Source organism: Octopus bimaculoides, chromosome 3, assembly GCF_001194135.2.
Source record: "Octopus bimaculoides isolate UCB-OBI-ISO-001 chromosome 3, ASM119413v2, whole genome shotgun sequence".
Classification (NCBI taxonomy): domain Eukaryota; kingdom Metazoa; phylum Mollusca; class Cephalopoda; order Octopoda; family Octopodidae; genus Octopus; species Octopus bimaculoides.
Genome location: NC_068983.1, coordinates 100818737 through 100840227, shown reverse-complemented (window position 1 = coordinate 100840227; position 21491 = coordinate 100818737). Strand labels below are relative to the sequence as shown.

Genomic DNA, 21491 nt, shown 5'->3' with positions numbered 1-21491 from the left:
ATAGAAAGCAGCTGTAAAATGATGATGATGATGAATATTTAAGACCAATTTTAATAAAAAATGTAATGCCAAAGTAGCAAAAGATACTTCCCATTCAAAATACTTTAGTACATACCTCTGCTAAATGCACTGGAGACAGATTTAAAAGATTTACTAGACTGATATTAGCACCAGCCTCAAGTAGCAAGGCCACTAAATTTGCATTGTTGGTACCCACTGCCTCATGCAAACAGGTGCTTCCAATATGGTTACGTTGGTTTACTCGAGCACCATGCTAGAAAAAGTACAAATGGAATATAAAAAAAAACATAAATCAAATGTATTAATGTAGAACAGGAAAAGAATAAAGAAAATTTTTTAATATTTTGACTAAAATGAAAACGGCTGCTTGCAAATTTAAAACTATTTTCTAAAATAGAATTTAAAGTATATATTTTAATTCATAAATCGATGAGAAACAACGCAATAAGAATTGCAACAATTAACACACCACAAGTTAAATTTGCTTTACAAGTTTGGGATACTGTTACAGTTAAGTTATTTAATTCTAGCTTGACCAAGATTTACACACATCAGCAAGCATACTTTTGCTGTTCATAGCTGATGAATCAAAAGAACGTAGAAATGCATGCATTATACAATTCAATGTCATTCACAGCCTAATACATTAACCATTCGTCTAAAAGGAGACTTTTTTCCCATGACTATTTCCACAACAAAAGTTCTTCACATGTCTGAATATACTTGAATGCATTAAATATAACTTTAAACAAATATACCTTATATATTTTAAATTTTAGTCCACAATAATGAATATTGATTGCTAATGTTGTAGAGTTACATATTGGTGTATGTGTCTAGAGAGTAACGGAGATACAGCTAAATGTAACTTAGAAATAGTGGACAACTATTACAAAAATTTTTCTTCCTAAACGTTTAAAAGGGAGTGAAAAATAAAAATAAAAACCTAATATCAGTACTTCAACATGGCCTTAGCTGTAATAGTTAAAATGAATGCTAAAGAATTTTGAAAAGACATACACACTTTTGAAATAAAAAAGTAAATACCTCTAGTAGCATAGTAGCTAAAGGAATATTTGCTCTATGACAACTGTGATGTAAAGGACTATTCCCACAATGGTCAGCTAAGTTCACTTTGGCTCCATATGATAACAGTAACTCAACCATCTGAAATTAAAAAAAAAAAAATACAAGCTGATGTATTGCAAGTGTGTGTATGTGTGTGTGATATGATATGATATATGAGGATTGCCTCATCTTATTGGATGAAAGCTTCCTCACATTTAGCTTCATTGTTCCAATTTGCCTTCATCCTTACAAGTGTGCAGATATGACTTTTACTATGTATCCATTACCATAGGACTTTATAAAATTCAAAGCAGACCAGGATATGAAGCTTGGTGCAGCCTACTGGTATGCCAGTCTTCAGTCAAACTGTCCAACCTATGCTAGCATGGAAAGTGGACGTTAAACGATGATGATGATATCTGTATGCTGTTGCCACTCTCTTAGTGGCCATAATAGTTTCCAGTGACAAGAATTGCAAGATGACTGATACTATTTTGACTGCAAGTTTTATGTCAGAGTATCTTTCTTCTAAAAGAGGTGCTTTCCTTATGGCTTTGTGAAAAATAACAGGAGCCACCTCTACCCCATATATATATATATATGGTGCAGGCACAGACATGGCTGTGAGGTAAGAAACTTGCTTTCCAAAATGGTTCCAGGTTCAGTTCCACTGCATAGCATCTTGGGCAAGTATCTTCTACTACAGCCTCGGATTGACCAAAGCCTTGAGTGGATTTGGTAGACAGAAACTGAAAGAAGCCTGTCATATATATGTGTGTTTGTGACCCTGTAACTTAGGTGTTCAACAAAAGAGAGCAATAGAATAAGTACCAAGGTTAAAAAAAAAGTGCTGGGGTCAATTCATTTGACTAAAAATTCTTCAAGGTGGTGTTCCAGCATGGCCACAGTCTAATGACAAGCAAGTAAAAGATAATATATATATCGTTGCTATTATGTTAAACTGTTGTGTGTCCAAATTTGGCCGAATGCTTGCAATAGCTGAGTCTTTTGGTCAAACTATTGTATCTCCAGTTACTTAAGATGCCAAGATATGAAAATTGTTAAATTACAACAGTCTAACATTTATCAAAAGTGTAGTAAGTCCCACATACAACAGTTTTGCGAAAATATTTCTGACTGAAAATATTATACATGCATGAAGTTATGATTTATTGCACCCAACAAAATATTATTGTTAAGCTGAAACTGTTGCTAATGTAAAAAGAAATGGAATGGTGAAATTATTTTTTCATTTTCTGAAAAAGTAACATTTTGGACTTAAAGACACTTTTGCATAATAGCAATGATATACATATATATATATATATATATATATATATATAGCAGACTTTGTGTGTGTGCGTGTACGTATGCTCTGCGTTCAAAAACTTAGTGCCGATTTTGATGTATGGGGTATCAAAAGATTCAGTCATCTTTCAGCTACCAAATAAACTTTATTTTCATTTACATATTTGCATTACAAAAATTTAATATTATAATCTGTCCATTTGTCCACTATTATAAACAACATCTTATACCACCACTACGAAGTCACATTTTCTATATGAGTGTGTATGTCTCTGGCAGTGTGTGTGTGTTTGCATGTTTGTTACATACATTAGGCCAATGACGGAGAAGTATATATATGTGAGGGTGAATATGTCTGTCAGTATGCATACATTTTTGTGACACACACACACATCTAAAGACTGAGACAGACACACATAGAGACAGAGATAGGCCTGAGGTGTGCATGAATGTATGTGTGTGTGTGTGTGTCTGTCTTAGTATATGTATGTGACTGTACCGCCCAACAGTGCAACACACCGATTTTGAAAGAGTTTAGTTTATTTGCGGCCTGGACCTTTAACAAAGAACAGCATCATCTTGAAGTACTACTTTTTGGATTTTCCTTTTCATCATGGAGAGTTGCAGTTTAAACAACATTAACAATTATCACTACTTATGTGCTGAAATATTATTCAGGTTTTTATAACCAGCATGAAGATTTGGTTGATTTGACAGCACTCACAACACTCGCAAATATAAGTGGAAAAAAAAAATGTTATTCTGGTTGTTATAACAAATTTGAAAACTTGGCAAAGTAGAAAGCCTTAGCAGCTCTTTCACTATAATTACAGAAATGCTATTCCAGTCCTCATAACCAGTTTGAAGACAATGCTTTTTTAACAGTTCTACCGTTCTTATCGTATTCCTGCTATGCTGCTTTAACAGTGTTAGTATTCAATAGCGCACAATCTTTCTACTGCGTTAGCATTTATTCTACAGCCTATAACCTTACACAGTAAAAACATATAGTAAGTGATGTCAAATTAATTTATGTCTTGCTACATACATCCTTCAGCAAATGTTTTAAATTAATTAGCATTCACAACAGCAACATATTCCTTTGTACACACTTTGTTCAGTGTTTGTTTAAAAATTGTAAAATAATAAATTATTTTTGTATGAAAAATTGAATTATGCCTTCTGAATTTTCTTCAAGCTTGACTTTATTCACCGTGACAGTTCAATCCTGTATATCCTATAACATTTAGTAAGTTCCAAATAAATGTTGACTTTCTGTACTTTGTTACATTGGTGATGCATAGTAATTTTTGCTAAATTGATGACTTCCTAATACTGGAATATTTTTTTGGAAATATTCCCTAAAAAAACTTTTATAGCATAAATATGCTACAGAAAGTATGTTTTGCACCTATATTGACTACATTTCATTTCGCTTGAACTTCATGTGTGTACGTTTTGCTGTTCTCAGTATTATGAATTCTATGAGTGTCTATGTCTGTGAGTGTGTGTTTCTGTGTTACGTCTACAGTAAACTCTAGTAAAGGACATTTTACACCATTTTAATGAGCCCACATCTAATGAAGTAGCCATCCTTATGGTAGGTGATTCCCAGGAAAATTGTGATATTCTCATTCATGCTCAAGATAACAATCTTAAACATGTTACAGAGACTTTTCCGTCTTATGATGCTCTTCAGTATCTGCTTATTCTGTGGAAGGGACAAGATGGGTGTCATTTCAATATTCCACAGATTGAACCTGCAACAGGAAAGCCAATTACAAACAAAAAGGTGTTGTCAAATGACTTCTAATCTTACCAACTGAAGTTAAGACCAGAACAATCAAATCAATTACACATGTAATGTGATCTATTTCAGCAAGACCTGGTTGATATGTATGCTAAGGCTGAGGGTCAGCGTCTCCACTACATTTGTAACAATCAAAAAAAATTAAGGGCTAAAAATTTATGTTCATCTCCAAAATGCTCTGAGGGCAGATGATGATATTCAAAAAATGGGGCAACTTATACTCCTCCCATCATCATTCACAGATGGTCCTCGATATATGCATGAATGAACACGAGATGCTATGACATATGACAGGACATATGGAAAACCAAATCTTTTTGTCACTTTCACCTGCAATCCTAAATGGGAGGAAATAAAATCTAACCTTCTTCCAGTGTTATGTCTTCTGGTATTACAGCTACCGTCCTCAATGGAGGAAGAACTGCTCATTCCATGTTCAAGCTCCCTCTAAACCTTGTGATGAAAGAATCTCAAATGTGCAACATTTCCAAAAACTCTGCAATAGCAACAGTTCTCCAACAAACTTGCCTTGTTGTTTGGGATGAGTGCACTGTTACATCGTGGAGCTCCAGAGATACTTGACTGTACCTTCCAAGACATAAATAACAACAGCACGCTCATGGGAGGAGTAACAGTTCTCCTTGCAGGAGATTTTTGTCAAAAGTTGCCAGTTATCCCCAATGGATCAAAAGCTGATGAGGTCAATACATGCTTCAAAAAATCTTACCTTTGGCGATGTGAAAAAACTTCATCTTACAAGTAACATCAAAGTACTTCTACAAGGTGATCATACAAGCTTCTAAAGATTGGTAATGGGATATTAACATTCAACCCAAGACTTCAGCTACATGAAATTACATGTGGTCAAATGATACTTTCTCTTAGGGATCTTATGGATAAAGTATTTCCTAATTTATCTGTCAATTACACTCATGTGGCTATGTGAAAGAGCTATACTAACTCCAACTAATGCAATGGTTGATAAACTTAATCATAAATTTCTTCAAAAGTTAACAAATACATCAGAAATGACCTTTCAATCAATTGACAGTAGTCGATTGATATCAGGTTGTTCAATATCCTGTTGAATGTCTGAAAACTGGGATGCCATCGCATAACTTGATACTAAAACTGGGTGCTCCCATTATGTTGCTTATCAATCTTGACCCATCTCACCTGTGTAATGGAACTTGCTATATTGTTACTTCCATGAAGCCCCATGTCTCACAGGCAACAATCGTAACTGGTGGTTACAAAGGAGAAAATGTCTTTATTCCAAAAATTCCTCTCATACCTACAAATGTTCCATTTGAATTTAAGCCACTTCAGTTTCCAGTCAAACTAAGTTTTGGTATTTCAATTAACAAATCTCAGGGTTAATCCCTCTAAGTAGTTGCACTTGATCTCTCTACTACATGCTTCTCCCGCAAACCAACTCTATGTTGCTTGATTGCGAGTTGGAAGCAGCAACAATTTATTTTGACACCAACAAAAAGTTACACAATGAATATTGTTTACTCTGAGGTGTCTCAACATTGACAGATTTTCAGTTTGAAATTCTATTATCACAATTTGGATATTTTCTAATAAAATACAACCGATGCTGGTGTATTTATGTCCCCATCACTTAGTGGTTTGGCAAAAGAGACCGATAGAATAAGTACTAGGCTTACAAAGAATAAGTCCTGGGGTCGATTTGCTCGACTAAAGGCGGTGCTCCAGCATGGCCGCAGTCAAATGACTGAAACAAGTTAAAGAGTAAAGAGAATATATCTTCATATTTATTATATACTAATCTGAATAAGAACAGCAGTAGCCTGGGTAATGCCGGGTCATTCAGCTAGTATATAACATTCTGAGGTTGAAGAATTCTTGTCTTTTAATAAAGAAACTTATTCCTTATCAAAGGCAAGAAAATACTAAAAAAGGTGATGCAGATGATGGTGATTATGATAATGGTAATATAGTAAATTCTTCACCTCTATATCATCATTCATGCAAGCCAAATGAAGTGGAGTAAAACCATCCTCTGACAAAGAGTTAATGTGTGCCCCTGCTTCCAGCATAGTTTTTGCTAATTCTAAGCTGTTCCCTTGGACTGCTAAATGAAGAGCTGTGAGTCCTTGACAATTGTGCTTGTTAACATCGATGTCATTCTGTTTCTTTGCTAACTTCTAAAATAAAGAAAATATGAAAGATTTAAGAAAGAAAATACAATATGCCTTTTCAGGCCAGTAATTTTATACAGATAAGGATAGCTTGATGGAAAAAAAACATCATACTTTTTATTTATTTAATATACAGGATGTCCCAGAGTTAACTATCTATTTCAATGAAATCAGACAAATTTTTTAAAAAACTGACAATTTTATGTTTATTACTTAATTATGATACCAAAACAAATAGATTTATAAATCTTATGTCAAAACTTTATCGAAAATTTTCAACATGTTCTCCATCTGTAAATCTATCCTTAGCTTTGCAAAACACATTTTGAAGCATTTCAGGAGTTATCTCCTGCATTGCTAACTGAATTCATTCTTTAAGTTCAGCTAAACTATTGCTCCATCCTGGGGATAGAGGTTGAGAAAATGATTGCAGCCAAAGTGAAAAATCGTTGTCATGGACAGATAAGCGGGATCCAACACGAGTGAAAATAAAATTATAAAACAACAGGAGCACTCAGAGAGCGCAAACCTCTGCCAAGGCAACACCAACATCCTCTCAACGATTAGCAAGAGATGATTTTTAAAAGGAGAATATCTGAAATAAACTTGACTGCTCTCACAAATGAGAATACTAAAACTGAACCCAAACGTTCACAAAAATTAAGTAAAAAAAACCCAGAAAAATAATCCAGAATCCTAGTCCGGTACCAGATCAATCCCAAAATCTAATCAGTTCATGCCAGTTATAAGGCCAAACATCTCTGAAAGTTTCATATGAATCCATCCAGTGTTTCTTGAAATATCTTATCCACACACAAACAAACACAACTGAAAACAATACCTCTGCCTTTGCTAAAGTGGAGGTAATTATAAACAAAATAAAAAATTCATACACTTTTAACACATATTAAACATGATAAACATAAATAAAAGTGAATTTGTAAAAAATTGTCCGATTTTAATGAAAGAGAGAATTAATTCTAGGACAGCCTGTATTTAATTATTTAATTTATGTGAGATTTTCCTAATTGAATTCCATGTAATTGACATGATTGCACATCTATACAGTCTCTCACCCAAGTTACAAGAGTTAAATTGACTTGATCAAAAGATGAAATGTAACAACTGGCCTTTGTGGCAAAAGCCTGAAGCTGGTCATTATAACTACAAAACTAACTTTCTCTTAGACATGTTACATTTCATTAAAACATAAAAACAATAATGAATAAATGTTTGAATATCAAGATACATTAATTTATCCTTTTTACATCAACGTAATAAATAGTAAATTGCTAAAACTTTAAGAACTATCCATCAACTAGTGATCAGTTGTACTGACATCAGGGAAGAGAACTGAGAGTTGTAATATTTATGCCCTTCCTAAAAGCATTAACAGAGTAAATGAAATAGCTAAAACTGTATGCACAATTATATATAATTATTACTATTTTGGATACAAAATTCATCTTGCAATGGAAGAAGTACTGATGATAAAATTGGCTGCAGTACCTTACTGCAGATACTAGAAATTCCATTGAATCTAGATAGATTTAAATTGAACTTAGCCCTGGTGATACAAAGAAAACTAGACAAAGAAAAGATTAACCTTAGCTCTCTACTGTGCAAGCTATCTCTGCTGCCCTGAATCATTAGTTAATAAAATTTTCACTTGAAAAACACTAACAATCTGTATAGAGAAGTTGAATGGTTCTGAAAATTCACAAATTTGCATGAACTGTTAAAGCAATTACAACAAATGTAAATGAGTATTATTTACTCAACAGTAAAATATGAGCACAACCAATTTATAGCTAGAAAGTAAAATGTAAAATAGAATGCCAAAAAGAATATTTCAACAGATAGTTATTAGGTTACTAGTACAGTACCTTGCTATTCAGTCATTAAACCTCTTATTTAAGTTAGCTTCTCAAAAGTTGATCTGTACATATTTCAATCAACTGCCCACTTCATTACTGAGTAGTTACAAGTACAAACCTGATATACATTTTATCTCATTTTCTTTTCATCTTTTTGGCTTATTTGAAAGTACTTCTAGCCATCTCTTTGAGTTCAATAAGGATTTTGGAACACAGGTAGTTGTCTGTCCTCGATGTCACTTTGGAGGATGCAGAGGGGCTAGCATGGGACTGCCAGCAATAGAGAGCACTGGTGGATCTGGTCAGCTCTATGCATAATGTCTCTGGAACCACTAACCTGGGATGACCCAGCCCCATCAAGTAACAGCATGAATTAGTAGTCCATCAAGTCTCAGCCCTCTCCTGTATATTATAGTTCTCAAGAATGTAATAAAGAAGTTCAAAACTAGGTGTCTGTGAGCACTGTTGTATACCAAAGTCCTAGTTTTCTTCACCAAATTAGTCAAAGACTAAGAAGAAAAATTTCTACATTGGATGTAGAACATCAAATCAAGGCAACCTAGCAAAGACAATAGTCTTAGCAAGAAAAATACCATCTGAGAAGTGGCCATGTTTGATATGCACTAAAAGGTGTAGATCAGGTATGGGCAACTTTTTTTAAAAAACAGGTTGCATGAGACATGGCTCGTTATGAGGTGAGTCACACTACTAAAGAAATGCAAGGTAATTTTTGCATTGGTTGCCATTCAGAAAGTCCTACAGGTTGCAGTTTGCTCATGACTGGTGTAGATGGAAAGTCTATATCATGTAAACTATGGGTGCACAAGAGATGCAGTGGGATTACTTATAGACTGACAGAAAACAATGGTATATGGATGATATGCAGTAGTTTGCACTCATAGCATCCATATGTAGCCTAGAATGCTACCTTGAAGTAGTTGACAACTTCTGTTACCTAGATAACCAATTTGGCAGCAAAAGTGAGGTACAGAGGTTACAGTAGCCAGAGTAAGAATGAAGTGAATAAGTTCAAGAAGCTGTAACCTCTACTGGCAACAAAAAAAATTCTCTCAAGTGAAGGACAGATTGTATGATATTTGTATATGAAGTGTGATATTGTATGGTACATGGACACTGAATGCAGAGATGTGAAGGCTGAAAAGAAATAAGATGAGCATATTCTGTAGGATGTACATATGAAGGGTAGAGTACAAATGAGTTGAGATAAAAACTAGGTAGAAGAATCAACAATAGTGTGCTGATACTGACATAAGATGTATATGAAGGATGACATTTGGGCAAAGAAGTGCCAAGCAATCCAAGTGGAAGGAGCTTATAAAAGATGAAGATATCAGAAAAAAAGATGAAGTCTGATCTCACGATGCTGAATCCTCATGAGGGAGATGACAAGGGAGTGCAACAAATGGTAAGATGTCTGGAGAAAACCTATCCAACCCAAGCAAATATGAAAAAACAAAGATAAAATGATGACATATTGATTTCATAATTAAAATAGTCCAAAGCAAATTTATTCAATTTACTGTTTGCAAATATTTTTCCAAGTTCTTACTACAAATCTTTTAAAATGCTTTTGATAAATCAGGTGTTTTCTTCTTTTTAAAAAAAAAAAAAAAACCCAATTAACTAAGAGCTTTCCATGGCAGGAATATAAATGTGCCATGAACAGGGGCACAATACAATGCAACAATATTACACATGAAAATTAATTTGAAAAGTTCTTTCATAAATTAAAAAAAGAGCTAGAAGCCTAAATTAACAAAAACATTTTATATAGTATTCTAAAATTTCAAGCCAGGTTTTCGGTTGATAGAAAATTTGATATTTTCAGCATATATAATTGATATCATCATCACTAGTTTGCTATTAGATGTATATATACCTTTTATTCAAAAATATAAGTGGCAAGTTATAGTTTGAAGTGATCAATATTTCTTATAATGTACTCAAAGGATTTAAGCAAAATTACAAACCTAATTCCTGAATTTCTACAGAATATTTTACATTAAGTTGACATGGCAATTTGAAATGAGTGTACAGTGTGGATAGTTAGACAAGTATAAATTTACAGAGAACAGAACAATGATGGTTTATATAAAGTATAGTTTACATCAATGAACAGAACATATTACACTAGCTCACAGCAGTACACAATGCATTATTTGTAAGATAAACAATGTATTAAACTGACATCTGTATACAATGATTCAATGAACAAGATAAATGAACATGTGTTCAACTAACAACAATGAACAAGATCAATGGACAAAAGGTTTTAAGCTAACAGCAGTACACAGTAGCATCATAGATAAGAATGGTGAACCCTATGAATAGAACTAAAGTTTGTTTATTCAATCTTAATCTGAAATAATGTAAAAATGTGGTGCTTGTTGATTGAAATAGAATATAGATAAAAACATGAGAAATTAAGTTGATTATCTGCTCAACTTTCAATCCTCAGTTTGGTTAGCTGAGATATATCAGGCACTGACAAGTATTATCTTTGGTATGAAGATAAAACAAATGACTGTAATAGGTAGCATAGGTAAACTACTGTCAACATATGATGTCGAGAATAAGTACAGAATAGATGAGTTTTTGGACTTTTTCATGAACATACATAAAGTTCATTCTAAGTATAGAATCTAGAGAGGTTTAATTTGTTGAAAGACAAACTGTTCTTCAAATCCCAACACATAATCTTTCAAGGTGAAGAATGATATTTTGTCTAAGTTTCTTCTTAGAAGTATGTAAACATTGAGGGGAAACATATGCAACAGAACATGGCGAGAAATACAAGTGCAACATATAAGAAAGTGTAGTCACTCATGCTGGCAGTTCTATAGTGTTTTAGAGAAATGAGATATAGGATAATCATTTCCATCAATGTCAGTTTGAAGGTAAAATGTTAGTATTGAAAGCAATAAGAGAAGCACTTTTACTGGAGAGCAGTAACAAAGTGCCTTGACCAAAGACCACGCTATTTCAAAGATGGACAAAGTATTGTACAAAAATAATTAAGAAAAAAATTACTTTGGGATGGTGACATACACTATGAATAAAATATATTAGTACAGACTTGTAAGATAGATATATTAATTATAAAACAAACTGAATATGACAACGGAACTTAACTCTATTTGATTAAACAGAAGTTTTTCTAACTTAAATTCTACTTCACAATGTGGATCAGCTTAAAGTGATAATCTCCTGCTACAATGGAAAATAGTTTATCATTTGCAATTTATTTTCAAGGTAAATAATAAAAATAAATTGTATGCTTATTATTTCTGCTGTAAAAACTAGAATATTTGGTCAAGTACTTTAACTACTAAATGAGAAGAGTATGGGTGAATGATGTTTACAACAAAAGACAAATTATATGAAAAGGGAGAGGCAATGGAAGTGTCATGCAGTTGCCTAGTAATGAAAACACATTGAACCACAGTTGCACAATGTTACTTACATATCCTTGAGATAGCAGCTCTTTTAAAGACTGAAGGAAAAATGCAATTTGGTTAGTGCTGCAATATATCTACTTTAAATGCATGCTTGCATTCGCAAATAACATTGAAATAAATAAAAAAAAAGTACATAAAAGAGAAAAAGCAAACAAGCCTTCTTAAAATATCTACAACTGGCACAACCAATGTCTATAAGTTGCAAATAAAAACAAGAAATTCTAAACTAATTTTAAAACACAATAATATATAAAAAAAAATGAAATCCACTAGAAATATTTTAATGAAGATGGTTTATATAATTCTATGGCAGACATGGTACTGAATAATGACATTGTTTAATTGTCAGTCTTGCATTGAGGATAATATATTTAGTGCCTATAACAGAACGTTCTTCTAAGTACAAGGAAGAAATAATTATGGTGAAACATTTCAAAGAAAATTGGATTGGAAAAATAGATTTTGTCTCATTTCTGGCTGTAATGTAGACCAAACCTTAGGTTTGATAAGAAATACTTCAGTTTCTAACATACATTATAAAATTCATTATTCGTTACATATGAGAGAGAGAAAAGAGATTGAGAATAAAAGAGAAAAAAAATGTTTTTCCATTCTACTTTGAACTGAATTTCATAAATAAACAACAGGTTGTGATACGCTACTTAAAAAAATATTTTCACCTACTAATGTTTGTTATTCTTTTTCCTTTGTAATTTACAAAAATATTAAAACATTGATTTCTAACATTAGCACAAAGTAAATTTTCATTGTTGGAGGGAGGTGGGGTATAATTGATAAAAATCTCAGTGCTTGACAGACACTTTAGGTGAGGTTGACAGCAGTAGTGTTTAAGCCTTTAGCATTTAAACCAGCAATATTCAACCCAAATATATTTATCTGTTTTACAGTCAACCTAGCCAGATCTGATCTCTCACACCTACTCTACAATGTCATTCTAAAAATGCAAGCCACATCATTGAATTCTCAAAAGTATGAGATAATGCATAATTAATTCAAAACAATCTGAATAAATAAGCTTTACATCGGACAGAAAATTCTGAATGCTAAAGGATTAAATGAGAGAGAGAGAGGGAGAGAGAGAAAGAGAGAGATAATTATTAGGCTATTGTCAACATGGGCATGTTATGACCACAAAACTATATTTCAAATAAAATTGTATTAGGAATGATCTGCTGTGAGAAGGGTCTAGTCCAATATATCAAGTCTTGCTTAGGATATGAAAAAAAAAGGAAAGGAGGGAAAAAAATAGTATTATCACTTAGGCTGGCGACAGATTAACAAATGCTTTACACTTTCCATGGCAAAGGAACTTTACCATGATTGACTTTTACTAATGCAGACATCATTATTTTCCTTGGATGTTGAATTCTAATGTAAAACTAGGTCATTACTCATCACTATGCTGCTGGTAAAAATATTTGTTAATCATGCACGTACCTTCATAAATTGTTCAAAGTAAAAATCTTTTTTTAAAGTCCGTGTGGCATTGTCTGTGTTGAAACACACACACACACAAACAAAATAACTATATTATGTGTGTGTATATATATATATATATATATGGCAGCTGATGAAGGAGATGTTTCTATGTGGCTTGCTTGTTTGTTGTACCTTGTTTATCATTTTGTCCATGTTCTTTTGCCACGTCATGTACCCAGTTATGTATCTATATGTACATGTAGATGAAGGTATGTACATACATATGCATATACTCATATATTGTTTGTATCACAACAGAACACACGCGTTAACCTTTATACAGTAAGTTTTAACTATTTTTCTAACGCGACTCTCTCTATCTCTATATCTATCTCCCCCTCTCATTCTTCCCTCTACTGTTCTTCGCCTCTACCTGTCACTACTATCTCTCTCTCTCTTGTTACTTGTCCTTCGCCTCTCACCGTTACTACTACTATCTCTCTCTCTCTCTCTCTACCTCTCGTTGCTCACATTTATTCTACTTCCTCCCCTTCTTTTCCCTCTGCTACTCTTACTCTCTCTCTTTACACAGCCTTGGTCACGTGTGTCCGGCTGCTATTTCTTTTCGTTCTTGGACTCCCCAAGCTCGCACGTACTTCTTTGCCCCTCCTGTTCGTGCTTCACAGCGTTCAATACATACACACTTCACATCTGGCTGTACAGCCTTTTTGCTTGTTTGTTCATTCACCGTTTCGTTTTCCAATTTAATTTGTGTTTGTCGGAAGAATCATTTCAACGATGCGTACTGCCTTAATTCTTCGAAACGCCGGTGTTTTAATGGTGGCAGCTGATGAAGGAGATGTTTCTATGTGGCTTGCTTGTTTGTTGTACCTTGTTTATCATTTTGTCCATGTTCTTTTGCCACGTCATGTACCCAGTTATGTATCTATATGTACATGTAGATGAAGGTATGTACATACATGTACATATATATGCATATACTCATATATTGTTTATATATATATATATATATATGTATGCATAATATAGTCTTTTTCTGAAGCCTGTATTGCATTGAGTTGACAGACTTGCACATAAAATTCTTACATTCTTAATCAAAACTTGTTAGTTACTATGGTGACAACACTACCTATTTATCTATCTTTTACACTTTCTTTCACTTTATTTCTCTCTCAAAAACAACTTGTTCTCTCTGACTTCTCTCTCTCTACACAGATGTTGTTACAGAGAGATAGATGGAGATCAGCTTCTCTTTTATAATATAAAATTGTAGTGTGTTTATCAGTGCAAAAGCAACATTGCATTCCCATTTTATCAAACATTACTAAATAGAGAGAAAAAGAATTAGGCAATAAAGCTGTATATTTGTTCAGTGGTTATGCCAACATCAATGGAATTACTGCCTTTCACCAACATCATTGACTCAAGTCAGTTTTTCCAAGCAAGCACCAGCTTGGTAAATCTGAAAATTCTTCTCAATCCTCAATCATCACTCAAACAGCACACTTCCAGGTTTTCTCAATCTTCAAATTGATATGTCCTCTATAATTCAGTCACTTCACATTTTTTTCATCCAATATGTATATTTTATTCACAAAATATGTCTATATCACTTTGGTTTAGTAGTTGATGCTTTAGATATTCAAATATTTATCTGTTCTGTAAAACCCAAATTTTCTCTCATCAGACCGTATTCAACACATTCCTTTCCCAATCACTGCACAGTAGAATTTTAATAATCAAGTATAAAGTATTAAATATCTGCTTATAAAATCTGAATAAAAATCTTCTGCATGCTTCTGGTGGCCTGTAGTTAAAATCTGGCCTTTTTCAGTTCCTTGCAGCTTTCCAACATTACTAAAAGTCTTGTATATCATATAAGTCTGTCATTCACATTTCACTGCTGCACAATATCACACTTAATGAATGTATTACATAGTCTGCCTTTATGAAGAAATCTTTGATGCTAACAGGAAAAGTAGTTCCTTTAAACTTTTGGCTGCCTCAAACCCTGCCACTATGTTACATCTAACATCAATCACTCAGGAAATTAAATTTACTGACTGCTTCAGTAGTGAGTCTATAGCAAAAACAAAATCTTGAAGAAGGGAACAAACATATAATAATAGTATGAAGCTAGTCAAACTGACTACCATGAACTAATAACTATGACTCCTGGTCCAATTACTGCAAGAATATCCTATTAACCCTTTAGTGTTTAGATTACTATGTTAAATGTAATATTTTTTCACTCAAATTGTTTTGAATTAATCATGCATTATCTTATAGCTTTGAGGTTTCAATGATGTGATTGTTTAAATTTAAAATGTCAATGTAGGTTATGTGTGAGAGGCTAGATATAGCCAGTTTGAATATAAAACATAGAATATTTGGGCCAGATATGGCTGGTTTAAACACTAAAGAGTTAAAGGCAATCTGTTCTATTTCAGCCAAGGGGTCATTGAATATTTTGAATGAGTAGTAACTATTATGATTTCTCAAGAAAAATCTATGACAAATAGTTGCTAATTAAAAGAAGAACTTTTAAGACAAATTTTCATTCACATACCATTCTGAAAGTTAGTCTCAACCATTTTAAAATACAGTGCAGTTTAAAATGAAATTTATATTGCATGCAAGCTACTCGACACATATGCACACATCAGGTACACACATGTATAACTTTGTTTTAAGTTTATTCAACTACAAACAGAAGAGAATTTTAAGTTACTGGATAAAGAGAACAGAAATATCACTCTACCTGTTGTAAGACAGCACATTTTTCACACTGACAAAGTGGATGGCAGAGATTTTCAATACCCATTGCAGAATCCAAACTCTGCTGTGTCTTTAGTTTATTTTCAGAATCACTTGACAACCCGAGGTAGAAACGAACCTGAAGAGAAAGGTAAATTGTAGTAATTATATAAAACAAACAAAACCAAGAAATTTTGTAGATCATTAATAAAATCTCAAATACAAATATTGATTTCTTTATATAAAATCAATTTTTGTAGAGGAGCAGTACAATCAACTGAAACAATTTAAGAAAAAAAAGAGATGACAAAAGAATAATTCTTTATCTCTTTTTTCTTACCACTCTATACTCAACTAATGTCATGTCATTCAGAAGCATGCATCTATTGAGTTCTACATCAGGTTATTAATATCACAATGCCGAAGTGAAATATTAAAATGCAAGAATGAAAATCAAATCCAGCAAGAGTCTTACCAACTGCACATCATGGTTTTTAATAGCCTTGAATAATTTTTCCTGTTGTCTATATTTAGAATTGATAGCAGTCTGAGACTGTTCAACGTACAAATTTGAACTGGAAACAGAGGATGTAGCTATAGAAGATGAATATAATGGCACAGTCTTACGTTCTGGAGAATACTGTAAAGGAAACAAAAATAAAGTATATAATGATTTGAAACAAGAGAAAACTTTGTGACAAACTAATACAGGAACCCAAACTTCATATTTATCATATCAAACAGAATCAGTTTGAATATACAAAAATGTGTAACTGGCTTTTTGTTAAAGGAAATTTTCAATTCTACAGACAGAAATACACACACGCATATATATATGTATATATATATATATATATATATATATATACACACACACACACACACACACATACATATACACACAAACATTTTTCTGCATACACATGATCAGTTACAAAGGAGCTTTCTATAAAGAAAGGTACAAATTTTACTTACTCGGCCAGCATAATAACTCTGCCTCATTTCGTCTGTCGGGGCACTTAACAATAATTGCTGGATATGAGTATTGTGGGCACAATTCATGGGGAATTGCTTTTTCCTGTTACGAATGTCTGTGCGAGCATTATTTTCTATTAGAGTTTCCACAATGTTCTCTGGAAGAAATCAAAAACCCCAAAAACACCACAATTATAAAATGGACAAGTCAAATCATCAAAGAACATGAGAAAATCCTCCAATGAGAATAATACAATCTAGTCATAACATCATGAAGATGTAATCACTATAGATCTCAAGTAAACAGTCTTGTACTACATTCTCTGTTTGCAGGGATATTCAGCTGAAACTGTCAAAATAACATCAAATCAAATGATTTCTGATGGCAGCCTCATATATAGTACCACAACACAAACATTTGGTTTCTCTTGAAGGTTCCAAAAACCTCAGCAATGATTAACTGTTGAGTCTACAAAGCTAAAGTACAATCCCATGAAAATACTGCATACATTTTGGATGGTGGTGTTACTATAGACACATCTAACACTTGGTAAAACTCATTCACCAGTATGCTATTACCACTAAACTATGGATATGCCGTTGTCTGGGGGAAGAGTCATTCTCTTTTGGTGCCTTATAATTTAACACACTCACCGGTAAAATTTCCACTTATTTCTTTTTTATTTTCCTAAAATTTTCATTGCTTCTTGCAACCTTTTCAATAGTTTTGAGTCAAAACTATTGAAAAGGTTGCAAGACGCAACAAAAATTTTAGAAAAATAAAAAAGAAATAAGTGGAAATTTTACTGGTGAATGTGTTAAATTATAAGGCATAAAAGAAAATGACTCTTGCCAGACACAACAGAATATGCTTCAACACACGAACTCGCATAAAGAATCTTGCAAACCCAAAACGAAATATGGACATGCCTTTTTCACCTTATCTTTTCTCCCACTATTACAACAGATTCTTAACTAGCAAGCTATATACCACCTCTGCTCTAGATCACCAAGTGCACATACTTCATCACCTCTTATGACTTCTGCAGGCCTTGCACTAAATACTTTGCTCAATTATTTCTCTGGAGCTGCATAAAAAGCACTGGTGCTACATAAAAAGTACTCAGTACATTCTGTAAAGTGGCTGGCATTAGGAAGGACATCTAGCCGTAGAAACCAGGCGAAAACAGAATATGCTGGCATGGAAAACATGTTAAATGCTGGTGATGAGGATGATATTTGCAGCTATATAGAACTGCCTATTTCTATATACGTTCAAACATTTTAAGCGACCAAAACTATATTAATATCAGCAGCCTATGAGCTAAAAGTCCAAGGGTTCTGATCCCAGCTTTTATTAAAAAATTATCACCACCATTGTTAATTTAATATTCACTTTTCTGTCTTTACATTCTGAGTTCAAATTCCACCAAGGTCGACTTTGTCTTTCATCCTTTTGTGGTTGATAAATTAAGTACCACTTGTGTACTGGCGTCGATCTAATTGACTGGCCCCCTCCCCAAAAATTTCAGGCCTTGTGCCTAGAGTAAAAAAGAATATTCACTTTTCCATGCTTGCAATGGCTCAGAAAGATTTTTCTATGGCTAGATAGGTAATAATATGCTATATGGCAAACGCATTCAACAAATATTTATTTCTTTATTGCCCACAGGGGGCTAAACATAGAGGGGACAAACAAGGACAGACAAAGGGATTAAGTTGATTACATCGACCCAAGTGCATAAGTGGTACTTATTTAATCGACCCCGAAAGGATGAAAGGCAAAGTCGACCTTGGCAGAATTTGAACTCAGAATGTAAAGACAGACGAAATACCGCTAAGCATTTTGTCCGGCATGCTAACGTTTTTGCCAGCTCGCCACCTTACATTCAACAAATATTACCATAAGAAAAGTATTATCAAAACAAGAATAATGATGATAACTATAAATTTTATAAAATATGTGAATCTTACCATATCCCCATTTGGCAGCTAAATGTAATGCAGTATCTCCAGCATCATTTACAGCATCAATATTCAATTTACCATTCCCACAGTCACTGAAAACAAGAGCTTTCACACACTGGATAAAAGAAGGATAAAAACAAAGTTATTAGCATCAAAGATAGCAGAGAATGTTAAATAATAAGCAAGTAATAGGCATGCTGGATGTTATACATCATCATCATCATTTAACATTCACTTTCCATACTGGCATTGGTCAGACAGTTTGACTGAAGGCTGGCGAGCCAGAAGGCTGCATTAGTCTCCAATCTGATCTGGCAAAGTTTCTATAGCTGGATGCCCTTCCTAACACCAACCACTCTGAGAATGTAGTGGGTGCTTTTACATGCCACTGGTATAAGGGCCAGTCAGGCGGTACTGGCATCGGCCATGCTCAAGTGGTGCTTTTTAGGTGCCACCTGCACAGGAGCCAGTCTGGCGGCACTGGCAACGACCATGCTCAAATGGTGCTTTCTTTACGTGCCATAAGCACAGGAGCCAGTCAGCGGCTCTAGCATCGATCACGCTTTTAGAGTTCCACTGGCATGGGTGCTAATCAGGCGGTACTGTCATCAGCCATAACAGTGATTTCACTGACCTCAACAGGTCTTAGCAAGCATAGTTTATTGTCCAATGATTGAAGGGTACTCTTAAATGGGCTGATTATACAGCACTGGCATAGGCCACAGTTATGGTCTCACTTGGCTTGCCAGGTCTTCTCAAGCACAGCATATCTCCAAAGGTCTCGGTCACTTGTCATTGCCTTGGTGAGACCCAATGTTCGAAGGTCGTGCTTAACCACCTTATCTCAGGTCTTCTGGGATCTACCTCTTCCACAGCTTCCCTCAACTGCTAGGGGGTGGCACTTTTTCGCACAGCTGTCGTCATCCATTCACATCTGATGCTTCTTAAGTCCAACTTTTCTCTCAGGGTGCCTGCACTCTGTCGTGTATGCACACTGACATTACACATCCAGCGGAGCATACTGGCTTCATTCCTTGCAAGCTTATGCATGTCCTCAGCAGTCACGGCCCATGTTTCACTGCCATGTAGCATAGCTGTTTGCACACATGCATCATACAGTCTACCTTTTACTCTGAGTGAGAGGCCCTTTGTCACCAGCAGAGGTAAGAGCTCTCTAAACTTTGCCCAGGCTGTCCTTACTCTAGCAACTACACTTTCAGAGCATCCACCCACACTACTGACTTGGTCACCTAGGTAAAGGAAACTATCAACAACTTGTAATTTTTCCCCCAGGAATGTGACAGAAGCTGTTCTCTGCATGTTTTCAGTGTTTATTGCTCCTGAGCATTTGCTACACACAAAAACTATCTTCCCTCTTAGCCTTCCTTTGATATTGCTTCACCTCTTATGTGTCTGTAGCTTACACTGGGTATATCTTATGGATTTTCTACAGATTGAGCAGGGCAGTCTACCTGAAGGGATTTGTGGTTTATCTATCTTCCTACTTATTAAGACTTTTGTTTTTGCTAGGTTGACGCTAAGGCCCTTCGATTCTAATCCTTGCTTTCATACCTAAAACTTCTCCTCTAGTTCTGATAGTGACTCAGCAATTAGAGCAAGGTCATCAGCACAGAGAAGCTCCCAGGGGCATCCTGTCTTGAATTCCTAACCGGAATTCTTCACTGTACTCGTCGCCAACCTTTACCCTACTGACAGCATCCCTGTACATGGCTTGTACAGCTCTCATTAACCATTCATCTATCCCTAGTTTCCTCATTGACCATCAGATAAGGGATCGGAGGACCCTGTCAAAGCTTTCTCCATGTCAACAAAAGCCAGGTACAGAGGTTTATCTTTGGCTAGGTATTTCTCCTGCAGCTGTCTTACCAGAAATATAGCATCAGTGGTGCTTTTCCCTGTGTGAAAGCTAAAAAAAAAAAAAGAACTGAGAAATAGTGAAATGAATAAACTGAAGAACTAGGAGCACAAATGTTGGAATATAAGACACACTTTCTGATGCAGGTGTAGTAACATAATAGAAGTTGAAACAGTGAGGTGCCGATAGTTGTAGGTAAGTTTAAAGACAGGTCACTGAATACTATGGACATTTTTAGTTATAGATGAAGGATGATTATGATCAATATTCATGATCATAAAAGTAAAGGTCTTAGTGATATTGGGCTCAAAAGATTTATTATGTAGTGACAATGAAAATAGCAATGTTTTAACAAATAGTTGTCTAGATTAAGAAAAATGAACTCACTTCCTCATGTCCATTGGCAGCACAAGAATGCAAAGGTGTGTTGCCATCATTGTCTGTTAAATGCAGGTTACACCCAAAATGAACCAGAAGCAACTACAAAGAGATATTACAAATACAAAACTCTCTGAGAAAAATGCCTCCAAATATGCAATTACAAAAGCACACACAGAAATACACAAGGACACACATACATAAACACACAAGCAAGCAAAAACATGCTTTAATGGCTTGATGACTATTTATCAAGTTAGCCTAACTTTTAGTTATTTTATACATCTGAAGTGTCAGACTAAGTCCCATCTTCCCACTAAGCTGGAAAATAATGTCATTGACTGA

At 34.4% G+C, this 21491-nt stretch overlaps 1 protein-coding gene across 2 annotated transcripts in view; it reads right to left on the bottom strand.

Annotated features, from left to right (window-relative positions):
• LOC106876154 (ankyrin repeat domain-containing protein 27) overlaps positions 1 to 21491 on the bottom strand; it is a 54777-nt gene that overhangs the window by 6521 nt on the left and 26765 nt on the right. Inside the window, exons 17-25 of one of the 2 annotated variants that reach the window (XM_014924579.2) lie at positions 21156 to 21248; positions 18899 to 19007; positions 16925 to 17082; positions 16425 to 16589; positions 15954 to 16088; positions 11737 to 11766; positions 6187 to 6381; positions 1069 to 1188; positions 116 to 274 (exon numbers count right to left, since the gene is read on the bottom strand). In XM_014924579.2, the coding sequence (XP_014780065.1) occupies positions 116 to 274; positions 1069 to 1188; positions 6187 to 6381; positions 11737 to 11766; positions 15954 to 16088; positions 16425 to 16589; positions 16925 to 17082; positions 18899 to 19007; positions 21156 to 21248 (1164 nt within the window). The remainder of the gene's footprint in view (positions 1 to 115; positions 275 to 1068; positions 1189 to 6186; positions 6382 to 11736; positions 11767 to 15953; positions 16089 to 16424; positions 16590 to 16924; positions 17083 to 18898; positions 19008 to 21155; positions 21249 to 21491) is intronic. The other variant, XM_014924580.2, reaches the window with a different exon arrangement.